At 37.2% G+C, this 19,259-nt stretch overlaps 1 protein-coding gene across 1 annotated transcript; it reads left to right on the plus strand.

The window, feature by feature from the left end:
- Positions 1–11,638: 11,638 nt before the first annotated feature.
- On the plus strand, positions 11,639–12,580 carry LOC110302071 (olfactory receptor 10J3-like). Its single transcript, XM_021172845.1, has one exon. The coding sequence runs from the start codon at positions 11,639–11,641 to the stop codon at positions 12,578–12,580; it is 942 nt and encodes a 313-aa protein (XP_021028504.1).
- Positions 12,581–19,259: the final 6,679 nt, after the last annotated feature.

The raw sequence follows: 19,259 nt of genomic DNA on the forward strand, positions 1-19,259 counted from the left end.
GAAAAGCTTCTGCGGAGTGATGGTGCAACCATATATAAATTCACAATTAAAATAGAAGAAAGTGAAGCCAAGACTGGCATTTCAAGCCTTGGAAAGACAATGAAGGATAACAGCTATTGTCCCATGGGAATCTTTTGTAGCCAGAGCTGTGGTGGAAGACACAGTATTAACACTGAATTTTTGAGACCTCAAAAGCTAATCCATTATAGGAATCTTAACACAAATGGTCAAGAGATCTGTTTTTACTCAGCCGTGACCCATGAACCAATTCCAAGAAAGTGATTATTTATATAAAGTGCAGTTTTTTTTGTTTTTTGTTTTAGAAATCTGAAAGAGTTGCAGTGTGAGCCTCTTAGGTCAGCTTAACAAGCCTTATAACTTGTTAACTCATTATATGGAGAATAATAATAGTCTCTTTAAATTCTTAGAGAAGAAATAAGGAATAAAGATATGGCTCTGTCTCCTTGGAACATACTGAAACACATGTAAGTATGGAAAACAGTGCGTTTGCTGTAAGACATTGGTTGTAGAATTATTTACCCTTGACTAATTTCAGAGCCTTCTGTTCTGCAACTCGTTCATAACTGATAGTGTCAGGGCTCACTCAGGAAATTGGTTAAAGTGGTAGATATGTAACACATTGCCACACACTATCTCATTTGACACATTTAGAAATGAGAAAATATACCAGAACATGATTAGGGATAGCTGAACTCACTGTAAAGTGTTTATTGTAGAAACATTAAAGCCAAGATTCCATTTCTTAATGTGACATTTAAGATTCTTCAAGGAGAACTCTGCTTGTTATCTATGGATAAGTGTCAGTTCAGAAGCATTGATCAGTAATATTCTGAAAGTAAGTATATATTTTAAAATCTACCAGGTTGATGGTTCTATGGCTTAGAGCCAGTTAAAGATTCAGAGACAGTTACAAATGATAGAATTGATAAAACTTCTATAGAGAAGAGAAGATCAAACAAAAGTACAAAATGAAATTACATTATAGTAAACAGCTAGTCCAGAAATAGGAGTAGAAATTCACTAAAGGCAAATAACTACCTGAAATTATCTAGAGTTTGAATTTGGAATATTAAGAGTCTGTAAACATTATATCTATGGGAATTCCTTCCATCTGTTATTTAAATTTTTATAAATTCAAATACAATTATCTTTTTTTAAACTTTCTTCTATCCAGCCATGTCTGGGTTACCCCCATTAACTTTTCTCAGATTCATGGCTTCTATTTTTCCTTTATTGTTGTTTCATACATGCATACACACACATATCACATACATACATATACACTTTAACATGATGTTCCTAAATATATAGATACAGTCTGATCTGATTAGGGCATATGGTAATTATATACAGATTGTTTCTAAATATTTATCCTTATACTCACAAATAAATGTAGCTTTCATGCCTCAACAAAGAAACTGCTCTTTGCAGCATATGGGAGCATTACAGAAGACTACAACAGATCAAATGCAGAAAACAAATTTTCTTTTGTTCTCCAAGTCTATCTGATTTACCTGATCCAGCCCCATTTATTCACACGACTAATGCACCTAAGTTTCAGGGAACATCATGGAAGAGGTCTGGAAAGAGTGTAGGAGCCAGAGGAACAGAAATTTTGAAATGGAATTAATTTGCCTAGAAACTATACCTGTGAACCTATACCTGTGAAGTCTGAACAAAGTGGCTGCCTCAAAAGACAACGGTGACAGCAACAGGCGTGCTAATGCATACGGAGCAAATCTCAAGAGACCCCAATTCTAAACAAAAACCCACAGACAACCAAGGAATACTTAGGGTGGGATAAATGGTGTTTTCCAGGAAAGAGTTATACAATACAAAATGGTCAGCCACCAATCTTTTTGCCCACATAGTTCAGGTATAGACTCTTGTTCTTGCTGCTTTGAACTTTCTCTGCCAAATAGTTTTTTGGTGTCAGAGGGAATCCATCTTTATTTCCAGTGGAGACTGAAAAAAATCTGTAGATACACTGGTTCAATGTGGTCCACCTACTTGGGAGTGGTGGAGGGGACCATCGACATCAGTACTCTGAAAAAGCCCCTAATAAGCCACACAAGTTTACCTGGAAGATCTTGAAATAAGATGGGCACAGTTGAGCACACCATGAATCTCTAATTGTGTAGAAACAATAAATGTACAATGGAGAGTTGCAAGAGCCTGAGTAAATCTGAAAGCAAAAGGAAGCTATATGATCTATGTATATGCATAAATGTATGGAACTTTCAAAATACAAAAATATTATTTTATAAAACAAAAGCAAACCATAGAAGCTGAAGAATGAGCTAGAGCATTGCATTCTTGCAACTATCTGCACATAGATTAATTTTAAGATGAACGCTGAAGTATTCCAGGTGTTGGTGTGCAATCTGCCCAAACCATCAACTGACTACTCAACCAAGCAGTCACAGGGAAAATCCTTTTCTTCCAGGCTTACTCAACAAAGATGATGCTTACAAGCAACTAAGAAGATCTCAGAAATATATTATACAGTAACTTCTATTTATAAACCAAAAAGAGTAAATAAATTTAAAGAATATTGAAAATTTAAAATATAAAATAAGTCCAGAGTTGCTTCAACAACTTTAATTAATCATATAATGAAAAGAAAAATCATTTAATAGTTTTATATCTAACATATAACAAATCTTAGAAATGCTTCTTAGAATAACTAGTTCTGAGGGAAACAAGGTAACAAAAGGTGAGCAAGTAGACAAGTTTCCATTTAATTTCCATCACAATTAAGTTAGACGTACAAGGTCCATATAAAAAAATAAGTAAAGAGGTAAACATATTCAAAATTTGTTTTAAACTCTAAAGATATAAAGGCATACTAAATTATAGTCAGGCCATGAAAAGTCAAATGTAGCCATAAATAATAGATGTTGAATGATTTGATGCCCAAGGACAATTGAGCCAAAGGCTTCAGAATTGGTGTAAGGTATAAGATCATCAATGCAGAACTGAAATGTATTTGTTTAAAAATATAAAAATTTTTGCCCCTACCCTAGGTTCCATATTCTGGCCAATAACTCTAGCAGAAGTCCTCTGCTTTACTGGAGGTCACTCTGGCATTAGGGATCCCAGATAAGACACCTTGCAGAGCCTGCTAATACTCCTTAAAGGCCATGCAACAGCATCCAATAGCACTCCACACAATCCAGGACAATATGACAACACCAGAGCCCAGCTATCCTACTACATCAAACCCTGGCTATTCCCACATAGCTGAAGCACAAGAAGATGACTTCAGGTCCAATCTTTTGAAGATGATGCAGGAAATGGATAAATCCCTTAAAGATATACAGGAAACTACAATCAAACTGTTGAAGTAAATGAATAAAACTGTACAAGACTTGAAAGGAGAAATAGAAACAAAAAAATAAATAACAGATGGAGGCAGCCCTGGAGATGGAAAACCTAGGAAAGAGAACAGGAATCACTGATATAAGCATCACCAATGGAATACAAGAGATTGAAGAAAGAATTTCAGACAAAGAATATACAATAGAAGAAATTGATAGTCAATGAAAATATTGAATTAAAAATTTTCCTAAACCAAAACATACAGGAAATCCTGGACAATGTGAAAAGACCAAACTTAAAAATAATAATATTAGAAGGAAGATTTCCTAGCTCAAAGTCTCAGAAAATTTTTTCAACAAAATCAAGGAAGAAAATTTTCCTAACCTAAAGAAAGAGATGCCTATAAACATACAAAAAGCTTACAAAACACCAAATAGATTGGACTTAGAAAAAGTTCCCCTACAACATAATAAAAGTAGCAATTCTACAGAACAAAGGCAGAATGTTAAAAGCTGCAAGGGAAAAGGCCAGGTAACATAAAGGCAGACCTATTAGAATCACACCCAACATCTCAACAGAGATTCTAAAAGTGAGAAGGACCTGGACAAATGCTCACAGATTCTAAGAGACCCCAGATATTAGCCCAAGCTACTATAGCCAGCAAAACTTTCAATCACCACAGATGGAGAAACAAGATAATATATAACAAAAACAAATTTAAACAATATCTATCCACAAATCCAGTCCTATAAAAGACACTAGAAGGAAAACTCCAACTCAGTGAGGTTAACCACACTGAAGAAAACACAAAATAAATAATTTCATACCAGCAAATCCAGAAAAAAGGAAACATACCCACCCACACACACTATCACCACCAACATCAAAACAGTAGAAATCAACAATCTTTAACCATTAATATTCTTAACATGAGTGGATTCAATTCCCTAATAAAAAGACAGAGACTAGCATGATGGAAGCAAACAAAGAATTGATCATCAGCTGTATAGAAGAAACACACCTCAACATCAAAGATAGAAATTACCTCAGAGTAAAGAGCTGGAAAATGATTGCTGAATCAAATGGACCCAAGAAATGATCTGATGTAGCCATCCTAATATCTAAAAAAAAATAGACTTTCAACCAAAATTAATCAAAGGAAATGGGGAAGCACACTTCATATTCATTTAAAAAGAAACCCACTGAAATAATGTCTCTATTCTGAGCATCTATGCCCCACATCCAAGGCAACAATATTTGTAAACAAACAAAAAACAAACAAACAAAACATAACCAAGATTAAATCATACATCGAATCCCACACATCAATAGTCTCTACTCAGGGCAATGGTAACTCCCAGGAATCTATGTGGGTAACCCTAGCTAAAACTCTTAACAATGGAACATATGGTGCCTGCATATATACATTAGAGATATTTCCTGTAACCAGGCAAGACTTCAGTAAAGGGATTAAGATACCAACCCAGCAAGAAAACTTTTGCCCTGGTGCTAGGGTGGAGAGCAGAAATTGTAGAAATGGCCAAACAATGACTGGTCCAGCTTGAGACCAATGCCACAAGAGGGAGTCCACACCTGACAGTGCCTGGAGGCATAAGAGGCCAGGAGCCAGAAGATGGATTGCCCAGGGACATAGAATAGAAACAAATATTACTGGAAAACAATGAAAAATCCAAGTCAATGAAATGATTCCTATTGATATTCTGCTATACTCTGCTATATTGCTGTCTAGCCCAATTGTCACCAGAGAGGCTTCATCAAGCAACTTATGGAAACAAATGCAGAGACCCACAGCCAAAAGATAGGCAAAGCTCAGAGAACCTGAGGGGGAGGAAGAGGTGGAAAAGGGGGAGAAAGGATTGTAGAAGCCAGGGAGAGCAAGAACACAACAAGAAAACCCACCCACAGAATCTCCTAACTTGGAATCACAGATAATTGACAACCAGGGAGACTTCATGGGACTGACCTAAGCCCTTAGCATATATATATATATATGACTCTGTTGCCTTCTGTGGGACCCTTTCATCCTACTGGGTTGCCTCATCTAACCTTAATAGAGGAGATGCATAGTCTTATTGTAAGTGGATATGTCATGCCCCATTCATATCAATAGGAGACATGCTTTGTTTCTGAAGAGAAACTGAGGAGTGGATAGGGGTTGTTGGGAATGGGGGCTAAGAGAAAGGGAGGGAAACTTTACTGTAAAAGGTAATTAAATAAAAATAAAATATAAAAAATTCATTCTAAACAGGAATTGTGAGTCCACCAAATGATTTTAAACTTGCTTTTAGTGTCAGAGCATCAGATATCACCCCTATGTATCCCTGGCAATGGGGATCTTTATTCAAGTTCTACTAAATAACTGTTTATGCTTGCTTCTCAGGATGCATAAGGCCTTCTGTTACCGCTGGAAAAAAAATGGACACTTGACATATCCCTCAAAAGGACCATGGCCTCTCCCTAATGGAAAATTAGCCATTTCACTCACTCCAGAGACTGTTCCTAATAGATCAGCCAGCTCTATTTTCCCATGTGTTTTCCAGTTTAGGTAATAAGCAGTCTCAGTAACCAGGTCTCAAGATAGTACCCACTCTGTAGTTTGTATTTTAATTTTAATTCTATCATTGTCCACTGGGAGAAAAACATGCTGTTTTGGAGAGAGAGATGCTCAGCCATTGGGACAGCAGTTTAGTATTTTACTAAAAATGCCATCCATAGTTACGTCAAACTAGCCCACTGCTTATTTATTCCACCAGGTTGGACTGAAAGTCTTGTAGAACTGATCGTCCTTCCCTTTGATCTCAGATGCAGGAAAGCTGCACCGAGCGTTGTCTCCTTACTTAAATAGATGCCTTTAGGTTTGACATTCTGGGGGAGATGCACAGAGAGTTATCAGCAAAGGAGAGGCAGTGATTAGGCCATAACTCTGAATCTAAGACATTAGTAACTCTATTATAAGAAAACTCACAGACTCTTCTGCATCCTGTAGTTAAGAAATGCATGGATTTAAATGATACTATGAAGAACATTAACAAAACCCTATGAAACATTTTACAATTCAGTAAAATCAGCAGCCTATTATTTCAGGTGCTCACATTTCCAGAGTGGTGGATATGACTCACATCCTCACAGCCTTCTAAAAACCCAAAGGAAGAGAATACCTGGTGAGTCTGACTTCCCTTTGTATTTAGGGCGGGGAGATTCACTGGGGCGTATGTTCCAGACAGCTGAAGTCTGTTAGAGAAGGGGAGGCCATACTCTTTTAGGGGAGAATGTGATTTCTGGGAATTTGGGACTATCGATGAATCATTAAATAAAACAGAAACGAGACGAGAAAAACTCTTCAAGGTTCTTTAAATGTGTTATATTTCAAAGACTATTCAAGAATGCAATCTCCAAGCATGTGAAGACCACCATGGTCATTTCTCTCTCTTCCTACTACTGAGACAAACTTTTATTTGTGATTATTGAACAAAGTGAATTGATGTAGAACTTATTTTGAGGGATAAAATAACATTTGTTTTGGTCTTAGCAACCAAAATTCATAGGAGACATTAAAATTTCAGTAGTGAAAAAAGAGGTCATGAATTTGAAGGGGAGTGATAAGGGGTATGTGAGAGAATTTGGAGGAAGGAAGGAAAGGAAGAAATGGTATATTAAATTATAACCTCAAAAATAAACAAAAAATTAAAATATTCATGAGGCAACAGAGTAACATCTTTCTTTAGGAGAAACTGGAGATATTTTGTTTCCCTGATATTGGACAATGGGTGAGCCTTGGGTTTGCACTTTGTTGATTTTTTGAAGAAGGAAAGGCAACACAAAATTCAAGCTTGCAGACATTTTCTGAGTTTGAATGTTTCTTTCCATGTCTACATTATTGCTTTTTTTCTCTTTCATTTTCCTCCTCATTTGACTTTCCAAGTCACTAATTATATATTCTTACTTTTGTTGGTGCTTTATTTATTAGATATTTTCTTTATTTATATTTCAGATGTTATCCCTTTTCGTAGTTTCCTTGCTAAAAATTTCCTATCTCCTCCCCTCCTTCTCCCCAACCCACCCATTCCCAATTCTTGGTGCTTTTAATGCACCATCCTATCCTATGATCTTTACTGACTATTGTGTCCCCTGGAATCTACCACATATTTGTGCTGGGATTAAGTTTTTAAAGATGTTAATAATTGACAACTGAAAAACAAAATGGTGTAAAATGGAAACAGGAATTCACCAGGTTTTAGGCACAAAGAAGGTTTATTAGTAAATAAAGTGGGATTAGTGTTAGGAGTAACATGTATGAATTTTAGTGTGAAATTTATATATACATATGTACATGGTGTGACTGATTTATCACTAATGGGCTGTAAACTATTAACCTAACAAAGGATCTGAGTGTCACTGAAGAATGTCCCCACATATTTTAACTAGACAGGTTGTTCTGACCCAAAGGAGATGTAAAATAATTGACACCATCATGAAAGCAGATTAAAACAAAACTAATTTTTTTTCACACACTCTACACCTTAGTGAGGATAGCATTTGTGTATACATCTGATTGTTGGACCTTCAGAGAGGGTTTTATTATCATTATTGTGTGTTTGTGTATGCAAGTTGTATGTGAGTATGTGTACAGGTACATGTGCCATAGCATACGTGTCCAGGTCAGATGATAATTTTGTGGTGTAATTTTCTCTTTTTACCATTACATATGGTCAGAGATCTAATTCAGCTAGCAAGATTTTCATGGTTAGTTTATTTATAAATGAGCTCTCTCCTAGGCAGAGAAAAATTTAATTTTTTAACTGCCAAAAAATCCTATGGGCCAATAGAAGAGAAATGATAAAAATTTTAAGTCAAATTTACAAATTTAAATAATTGTTTATAAATCTTTCAACTTTTAACTGAATTCCCCCAGTCTATCATTACCATAATGTATTCTCGCTCATTTTTACAAAGTAAAAAAGGAATATCCACCAATAGAATTCCTATTTTTCAGGGCTTCCTCTATGTAAAATACCAGGTCAGATTTTTCACCTACATTAACCTGGTTAATGTCCATGGCAGCTCTCTGCTATATTACTATAATTAATTTTCAAGTGAATTTGAATATTACGCTTAAAAGTTTAAAGAACAATCTTAGGATTTATGCAGGAGTATTTCATGGGCATATCTTTTGGAAAAGCATGATTGTAGCATTTGGTCAGAAGATATGAGCTTCAATCAACCAAATAAGGAAAATGGGTTTAGAGACAATAGCAACAATACAGAAATTAAACAGACATCAGATGTTGAGTGTTGGTGAGAAAGATGTTACATGTAGGTGGGAAGTAGGAAGAAGGGGGAGTAGAGACAGAAAAGAGATCTTTAGAAAGAATTGTCTTAGAGTGGATGAAAAAAGAAAAGGAAACAAATTTTATTTTGTTTATGTGCATTGGTGTTTTGCCTGTATGTAGGGTTGTATGACGATATCAGATCTTGGAGTTACAGGCAGCTGTGAGCTGCCATATGGGCTGGGGATTGATCCCATGTCCTTTGGAAGAGCATTCAGTGCTCTTAAGCCCAGAGTCATCTCTTCAGATCTCCATTTCTCTAGAGTTTGGTAAAGTGCACAAGATTGGATCTGCCCCAGTAGAGTCTTTGATGCTGAGAACACTTTAGGGAAGACAAAAAGTATAGATGGGCTAGCTCTTTTCTCTCCCAATAATAGCACAGAATGAAGAAATGAAATGAACATAGGCTAGTGGGTATCTCGTGGACTAAATGAATTTTCCCTTTCTGATACTCACCTCTTCCTTGAAAGGATAATGCCAGGCTCATTTATGTTTTTTCCTCCTTGGGGTTAAAATTGAAGAATTCCTATACTGCCTTAAAGGAAGCATGTTTCATGATGTGAGAGGATAGTTGTTTCAGGCTCTCTGGGAAGATAGGCAAGCATATGTGCAGCTTTTTCCATCTTTCATGAAGATAGTGGGTGGTCAATGCCAGAATGACAGAGACAATGAAATCTACGGTGAGGCTCTGTAGGGAATTCATCTTAGGATCTTTGCAGGAAACTTGCTGTTGACTACAGCTAATAGGATGGGAAAAACAATATTTGATGACATTTATCTTTCATTAGGTAAGTGTTCGTTTGATCCCAAAAGTCCTAATTCAAAATGTATTGTAGAAGAAATAACTGTTTGTATTTAATATCTCAACTTACTTTCCCATGACCTACATCCAATTATCCAATAGCCAAGACACTGTGTCTCTTGATTTCTTTAAATGGTTTTATTATAATATTATACAAACAACCAAAACTTGTTTAATTACCTATTAAATTTACCTACTAAATTTGATGTGTTGGATATATGCATGTGACAAATTTGACCATTGAAATTTATTCCTGAAATCATCACCACCACCAAGTAAAGGTATATTTATCACCTTCAAGGATTTTCTTGTGCCTCTTGGTGCTTTTTCTCCAAATTGTTAATAAGGCACTTAACATGAGATCAAAACTTTTTTTGTAAATTTTATTTTTAATTTATGTTTTACACTCCATTTTCCACTCCTGGCTCCAATAAACCCTCCTACTGCTTCACATTCCACACCTCCTCCCCACCCCACCCTGTTTCCATATGCATGCCCCCACCCCCACCCCACCTGACCTCTAAACTCCCTAGGGCCTCCAGGCTCTTGAGGGTTAGGTGCATCATCTCTGAATGAACACAGACCCGGAAGTCCTCTACTGTCTGTGTGTTAGGGGCCTTTTATCAGCTGGTGTATGCCGTCTGGTTGATGGTCCAGGGTTTGAGAGATCTCAGGGGTCCAGATTAATTTGAGACTGCTGGTCCTCCTAGAGGATCACCCTTCTCAGCTTCTTTCAGCCTTCCCTAATTCAACAATAGGGGTCAGCTGCTTCTGTCCATCAATTGGATGCAAATATCTGCATTTGACTCTTTTAGCTACTTGTCGGGTCTTTACAAGGACAGTCAGAATAGATTCCTTTTTGTGAGCACTCCATAGCCTCAGTAATATTGTCAGGCCTTGGGGCCTTCCCTTGAGCTGGAGCCCACTTTGGGTCTTTTGCTGGACCTTCATTTTCTCAGGCTCCTCTCCATTTCCATCCCTATAATTCTTTCAGACAGGAACAATTATGGATCAGAGATATGACTGTGGGATGGGAACCCCATCCCTCACTTGATGTCCTGTCTTCCTGCTGGAGGTGGGCTCGATAAGTTCCCTCTTCCTACTATCGGGCATTTCATCTAAGGTCCTTCCCTTTGAGTTCTGGGAAGTTTCTGCCCTCCCAGGTATCTGGTGATGCAATATCATCAACCATGTGCACTATTCTATAGGGATAATATGAAAACCCAATTCATTTGTAGAACTGAAATATTATAGCACTTGAATTACCACTCCATAATTCCTTGGTATTATATTTTGGTAAATACCATTCATTGCTCTTATCTTTTGACACTTTTAAGAACTTCATATAAATGAAACCATGTACTATAGTTCTTCTGTGAGACACCCATTTAACTTATTCCATCATAACTTACTCTATTATAACACATGTTTACCCATTGTATTGCAGATGCAGTATTCCATTTCTATATGGAGGCCATGATTTCATTTCTCAGGTCTAAGGATATATAAGTTACTTCCCTAAGTTGCTATTCATGCACTGAGACACAGTGAATGCAAATATATGATTCCACCACATAAAAGTTTTGTTTTCGATTCAAGTGTGCAGAAAGACTTTCAGTATCAGTAATCATGAGATGAAGGAAAATCCACAGCACAAAGAGATAGTTGCTAACAGAGAGGTGATGTTACAAACCTCTTATAGAGATATAAGAAGAGTTTGGAGTGGTTTGGACAAATTGGAGATCTTTTATAATGGTGGTGGGAATATAAAATGATTAAATCAGTAGGAAAAAATTCTTAAAATTTAAAGACAGAATTATCAAATCCTTCAGCAACCCAATCTCTGGCTATGTGGTTGATAACTGAAATAAAGTCACTGTCAATTTACCTTGAATTTACTCTGTGTATCATTTATCTTTCTACCCTTAATCCAAGGCTTCCCCTCCAATTTTGAAGACGAGGTTTGGCACAGAGGAAGATAAAACAAGCCACCAATAGTTGAGTCATCCTGATGCTAGGGTCTAAAGCCCTGAATGGTCTGGACGTGCTCTGTACAAAAGGTCTGCTACTGCCTACTCTAATTTGTATTTGACTCATCATAACTTTCTTCCCTTTACCCAGTTCCCTGAAGCCTATACGTGCCTCAATGCCAAAGAAAAACTCCACAGTTGTGGCTGAGTTCCTCTTTGAAGGTTTCTCCAGCTTTGATTGGCAGCACAGACTTGGCTTCTTTATTGTGTTCCTAACGCTGTACCTTCTGACTCTGTCTGGCAACATGATCATTGTAACAATTATTCGTCTGGACCGCCATCTCCATACACCCATGTACTTTTTTCTGAGCATGCTCTCAATCTCTGAGACTTTCTATACCATTGCCATTATTCCACGGATGCTAGCTGGCCTCCTTAATCCTTACCGGGGCATAGATATTCAATGTTGTGCAACCCAGCTCTTCTTTTATCTAACTTTTGGCATCAACAACTGTTTTCTCCTCACAGCAATGGGTTATGACCGCTATGTGGCCATCTGCAATCCTCTAAGGTATTCGGTTATCATGGGTAGGAAGGCCTGTATCCTCTTAGCATCTGGGTCACTGGGAATTGGCCTGAGCATGGCTATAGTCCAAGTTACATCAGTGTTTGGCCTACCATTCTGTGATGAGTTTGTTATTGCCCACTTCTTCTGTGATGTGAGACCCCTGCTGAAACTGTCCTGCACAGATACCACTATCAATGAGATAATCAACTTTATTGTCAGCGTATGTGTCCTTGTGGTACCCATGGGTCTTGTCTTCATCTCCTATGTTGTTATCATCTCTACCATCCTTAAGATTGCCTCAGCTGAAGGCCGGAAGAAGGCCTTTGCCACCTGTGCCTCCCACCTTACTGTGGTCATCATCCACTATGGCTGTGCCTCAATAATCTATCTAAAACCAAAGTCCCAGACTTCCCTGGGGCAAGACAGGCTCATCTCAGTGACTTACACTGTCATCACCCCTCTACTGAACCCAGTGGTATACAGTTTGAGAAACAAAGAGGTCAAAGAGGCTCTACGAAAGGCCATAGGACTTAGGCCTCTTTCCTCTTAATAGGACATTCTTTGAAGCCATTTTCTTTGAAGATATAGGAATGAATGTATATATATTTATTTACATGGACTTGTACATGGAAGTGGGTGGTAGAAAAAATTGCACACCTGTGCTATTCACATTTTAGTGCCTTTATATGCATGCAAGTGACTATATATACCTTAACAGTGTTTTTGGTTATTTACACAAGTGAAGAAAGACTAGCAGGATCCTAAAAGACCTGAATAAATGATTTTGAATACAACTTGACAAAACTTCTTTGCTATAGTCAAAGGTGTCAGTATGTAGCATTTGTGATAAATGAGAAGAAAGAAAAATGTATAGGTTTCTATAAAAAAAACTTCTTTGTATTCTGTTTTTATTAATTGCTAATACAGCATGATAATCAGGGTAACTTCAAAACTCTGGTGATACATCTTCTAAGAAGATGAAACTGCTCTGTTGACCTAGGAATGATGAGTGTATACAGGAAAAGAAAATGTGTCAGCTACAAAGATAGGTGTGGTGTTCACAGTCCTGAGGTTCATAGCTGAGAACACAAACCAGTGATGGAGGTCATGTCAAAAGTTGAACATGTTTAAATCAATTGTGGTTTCCTGTAATGGATTTTGTCTGTTGTAAAGAGATGTTTCCTTGATGAGGGGTGAAGACCAGACTTATATCTGAAGACTTGGAGCTAGGAGCATCCAATGAGATAGAATATGCAATATTTGTCTTTCTGGACCTAGGTTAGTTCACTGGATCTGGTCTTTTGTAGTTTCATACATTTACCTGCAAAGTTCGTGTTTCCATTTTTCTTTACAGAAGAATAATATTCCATAACACACCACATTTTTGCTGTTCATTCATTGTGCATGAAGAACATGCATGCTGTTTCTATTTCCTAAGGAGTATAAATAGAATAGCAATATGGAACTCAGCCCCAAAGGGTACATCTACAAAACATCTTCCACACCTAGGGCTCAGGCAACATTGTAGAAGGAAAAGAAGGACTATAAGATACAGAATTTCAGGGAGTTTGCTATGTCTCATAGTAATGTCAGAAGCTACACATTTAAGGTCTCACCAAAATGAACCTAAACATGTGCTGAAAAAGGACAACACATATAAACATGCCATAGAAGATAGGGAAAGCCTAGGAGACCTGCACAGTATATAAAGAACTACACACAATTAAGCAATGCTGAGAGCTGTAGAAAGCCTTAATCAGGAACGCCAATTGGGTATGCAATCCCAAACGTCAGCCCCAGAAACATATATAGAAGCATATTATACACACTGTGCAGATTATATTTAGAAAAAACTATATGTGTGTGTTAATTATGAATAACAATATATATGTTAATTGCTTTTACCTGAAAATATATTAAAACATACGAGGCCATCTATATAAAAAAGAGCAAGAAGGAGAATATGGGAGGATTTAGAGGCAGGAAGGAAAAGAAGAAATGATATAATAAAATTACAATCACAAAACCATAAGAAAAAAAGGTTTAACATGATCTTTTCTTACTTTTCAACACAGGATTAAAGAGAGGTAGAGGTTGAAAGGAGCCCAGTAAAAGTAGAGTCCATTTTTTAGGGTTAGGGTGAACTTAAACTCTAGAAAAACAGTTGTTACAAATGTAAGCACTTTAATTACAACTTAGGTAATACTTATTAATGAAAAGAAGGCCAAAACCTCAATAAAAATAGATTTTCCTAATTTCTTTTGGCTAATTTTCAAAGTTTTTTGAATCCCCATTTTAAAATACAGTACAGCATTTAATGTCCATTCTATCTGTCACAGAAGGAGAGAATGGATATTCTGATATGAAGAACAAGCCTTTCTCTCAGCTTTGCACTCTCCACTGGTTATCTATACCGGAGAACAAACATTCCCTGGATTTCAAGCAGTTTTTATGGTGTTTATGGTGCATCTAATCCTATGGGATAATTCTACAAAGGCAATGCATCTTTTGTGAATATGTCATTGTATCTGTGAGGTCCTGAGGATTGAGTAAGTCTATGGAAAAGAACAAGCTTTTTTTTTTTTTTTTTTAATTCAAATAAACATGTCACTTTGCAAAAAAAATATGACTTGTGGAGTTTGATCAGGAATAAGATACCTTTGCTTTAGTGCCTTAATTTCCAGAATTGCTAGTGTGTTCACTTCTGTGACATTGGTCAAAATACAATTCAAAATGATTACCTCATTGTGAAATTAATTCAAAGTCTGATGGTGAATGTAAAGTAATAACATCTCTTTCCTGACGTCATCTGATGGATATTGATGTGCATCACCATCTTGCACCCATCAGGGCTTACATATACATTTCTCCAAGGGAAGGGAGAACATTGGACTGAGGCTCTCAGTGCCTTCAGGCATTATTCTCACTAAGCAATCTTATGCTCTAAGTTCCTACTTTGTTTTCAAGAATGCTGCCTCCAGTGGTTTTCTATTTTGGGGCACTTCCCCTCTATGATGATTATGAAAAGCTCTCCTGGGTCCAGAGCACTCATCTATGAGAGAGTCTGAGGATTTTGCTGTGACTGCCTATCACTCAATTTCTTTTCCTACTCACGCCCTCTTCTTCATCTCTCAGGTGTGATAGAAGAGAACTCCCAACAATGAATTTGTGGCATTTAAGTCTATTGCTCAGTTCATTACCGGCACCCTATTTTATGATTCTATTTCTAGAACAGTGATTGGCATAAGACAATTGCTCAGTATTTTAGCTATGATATATTGTAGTGAAATGTTTTTTTTTTTCAAAATGATTCCATCATGTTTATTGAGTTAAATTCACTGTGACTCAATTTAGTTGTCAGCAATACAGTATTATCTTCTTGAAACTGGTTTAAAATAAAAATCTGATTTTTTACTTCAGAATCTAGGAGTCTTTATTTTCTAACAGCTCTTCATGAGCAACCTTTTTGATTTCTGTCTTGTGTCTCTACCCTCCAGTAAGAAAGCTTCAACAACGGTAGTGTCTTGAAAAACAGCAATAAGAAACCATGCCGGATGTATGCTTATGTTTTGAGAAAGAAAGAGGTTGTAATGCAAGTGATGTAAATGCATGTACTAGGTGGTTTTATATAAACTTCACACAAGCTAAAGCCATCTAAACGAAGGGAACCTTAATTTAAAAAAAAAAGTCTTCATTAACAAAATGTCAGTCCTGTAAGGAATTTTAATTTTTAGTGATGAATGGGGAAGGACCCAATCCATGGTGGATGGTGCCATCCCTGGGCTGATAGTCCTAGGTTCTATAATAAAGCGGACTGTGTACTTGTGACATGTTCTTCCAGCTGGGATGCCTCTTCTGGCCTCGGTGGGAGAGGCACTTAGCCTCTCATAGACTTGAACTGGCAGGGTGTGGGGGATACTCAGAGGGGGCCCCATCCACTCAGAGGAGTAGGGGGAGGGGTATAGGGTACAGATTGTAAGGAGGGATGGCTGGAAGGGGGGCAGAGGGCAGGATGTAAAGTGAACAGGTAAACAAAAAATTACATTAAAACAAAACCAAACCAACCAAACAAACAAACAAACAAAATCAGGCTGAGCAAGCCATGAGGAACAAGCCAGTAAGTTACACTCTTTTATGATCTCTGCATCAGCTCTTGCCTCCACGTTCCTGCCCTTCTTGAGTTCCTGACTTCATTTGATGATTGAACTGTTGTAGGCTTAGATTTTTCAAAACCTACTTTAATAAGGGTTCTTTCTTAAACACTTTAACCTCCCTTTTAGCCCACCAGAGGTAGTGTAAAGGAAAGTTTAATAGGGCAAAGGGGGATGTGGACCTGCTTAGAAATTGTTCTTTGGGGCGATTATGATCTTCATTGTTAGTATACCAGAAGTTCAGTTCACATAGATCAGCAATGACAGTTAGATCCAGGAGAAACCAGGAGGCTCTGCCAGTCGGTCTGTGGGAAGCAGCAAGAAGCTGCTAGAACACCACCAGAGCTCTCTGGTGCATTTCTCTCTATGAATCATGACAGTAATGATCAAGGAAGAAGGCAAGGCAAAGAAGTGCCAGAGTGTTGTCAGTGAAGACCAGTGTCAGCGAAACCCAACAAACACTAGTAAAGAGTGGCAAGGTGAACCAATGCCAGCACACTGACCATTATCTGTTGGGTTATATGTGTACCCTTCCAAACATCATGTGTCCCCTCAAGTATATGTTCCAGCAAAATATCACATGCACTTTCTCTAGATAGGCTTCCAGAAATTTGCTACATGTCTGTTTCACCAAAACATCCTCTCATGTGCTTGTTTCAGCCAAACATCCTCTCATGGGACAGTTTCCTGGAAAAACAAAAACAAAAACAAAAACAAAAACATAACAAAACAAAACAAAAACATCACATGGAACAACCGAGTCTTTAAAGAAACCAGAAATCTCTACTTCAGGGCTGTGATGTTTAAGTGTAAAGTGAATAAACCCTTTCATCCCCAGCTTGTTTTTTGGTCATGGTGTTTTATCACATCAATAGAAAGCCCAACCAAGCAGTGAACTACACACTTTCCCTGGACACATCAGCAGAATACAGCTTTAAAATGGGAATGTTGTGGCAAGGTGTTTTGCACAATGTCATCTTATTTGTCCTGTTAAAACACAAAACAGTACTTCTTCAAAGTCACTGAAAAAGTATCTTTTGCTCCAACTGATTACCTAGATCTTTAACTTTCTAAAATTTATTGTGGCTTTAAGTGTACATGTCCTTGTATGCACATATACTATGTATAATAATAAAACAAATCTCCATGTATACTATGTATAATAATAAAACAAATCTCCATGTAATGCATTTTAATATGGTGTCATACCTTATCATTTTGGCTGCAATACACTAGGAAGTGGCAAGTCCAGTTCTGTCCACAGTAAAAGGCAATGCTTTATATAGAAGTGATACTCACTGTGGATCTTCTTTGGGAAGATTTGCAACAATTAATGTCATCTTAAAGCTGTATACAATCAAGCCCATTGAGTAAATGTTATTGGTCTCTTTCTATTGTGTATTTTGCCTTTTCTTTTCTTTGTTTTTATTAGATATTTTCTTTATTTACATTTCAAATGCTATCCCAAAAGTTCCCTATACCCTCCCCCCGCCCTGCTCCCCTACCCATTCACTCCCACTTCTTGGCCCTGGAGTTCCCCTGTACTGGGGCATATAAAGTTTTCAATACCAAGGAGCCTCTCTTCCCAATGATGGCTGACTAGGCCATCTTCTGCTACATATGCAACTAGAGACATGAGTTCTGGAGGCACTAGTTAGTTCATATTGTTGTTCCACCTATAGGGTTGCAGACTTCTTCAGCTCCTTGGGTGCTTTCTCTAGCTTCTCCATTGGGGGTCCTGTGTTCCATCTTATATATGACTGTGAGCATCCACTTCTGTATTTGCCAGGCACTGGCATAGCCTCATACGAGACAGCTATATCAGGGTCCCTTCAGCAAAATCTTGCTGGCATATGCAGTAGGGTCTGGGTTTGGTGGCTGATTATGGGATGGATCCCCAGGTGGTGTAGTCTCTGGATAGTCCATCCTTTCATCTTAGCTCCAAACGTTGTCTCTGTAACTACTTTCATGGGTATTTTGTTCCCTATTCTAAGGAGGAATGAAGTATCCACAAGTTGGTCTTCCCTCTTCAAGATTTTCTTGTGTTTTGCAAATTGTATCTTGGGTATTCTAAGTTTCTGAACTAATATCCACTTATCAGTGAGTGCATATCTAAACTTTTATCAGTTTGTTTTCTTCTGATGTATTTGTACAGCTCTATTGTATTCTGTACAGTCTAAATTTTTTTCCTGATAAGGGCCAATAATAAATAATTTAGGGTTTTGGACCATAATCTTTGTTGCATTTAATATTATAAAGCTAACACAAAATGACTATAGATGATATTTAATTTAATGTAATAGTCACTTGGAACTAACTTAAACATGTGGCTAATAAAATGAAAATATACATACTTTTTGTTGCACATAATAACTTTTATTTTATTTATTTTTAATTGATTGAGATTCTAAACTCTTCTACATCTTGCAATCTATACAAAAACAGGTGGTGGTAATATCAGCTGGCAGACCATACTTACTTAAGGCTGTGGTATATGAATAAATTATAAAGACAAATTGAAGCTCTAGATTACATTATCTTCATGTAGTAGGGATTTTATTGTACTCCCTGGCAGGTGCTAGTAAGGACAAGATCCTATTTATCTAACTAGGGAACAAGTTAATTTGAATCAGGTTTCAGTCTTTGTGAGGGTTAATTTATTTCTACCCATTCTCTCATGTATAAGCACATATGGAGATTGCAGATGCTCTGCTCAGTTTTTAGGTTATTTTGACCAAAGACTACAAACAACAAATGACAGTTCCTGAAAGAGACCACAGAGAGTGGAATGTCAGACTAACATATTTCTTTACACTCTTCCAATATAAATGCTTGACTCATAAAGAATGTAATAATATCTATGTTAACCATGATAACACTGTTTCAGAGATGTAGTAGAAGAAATGGAAATCAGGAGGTTGAAAATAATTCTTTTAAAGGATCAATACTTCTACTTCTCTAACTCGTACTCAGTTTCTTACACACACACACACACACACACACAAACACTTGCTTTTGTTAGTTTGAAGTAACATAATAAAATGTGAAGATCTTAGAGTGTGAGGGAAAATCCAGCAG

This window comes from Mus caroli, unplaced genomic scaffold, assembly GCF_978045245.1.
Source record: "Mus caroli unplaced genomic scaffold, Mus_caroli_1 scaffold_1, whole genome shotgun sequence".
In the NCBI taxonomy this organism is placed as follows: domain Eukaryota; kingdom Metazoa; phylum Chordata; class Mammalia; order Rodentia; family Muridae; genus Mus; species Mus caroli.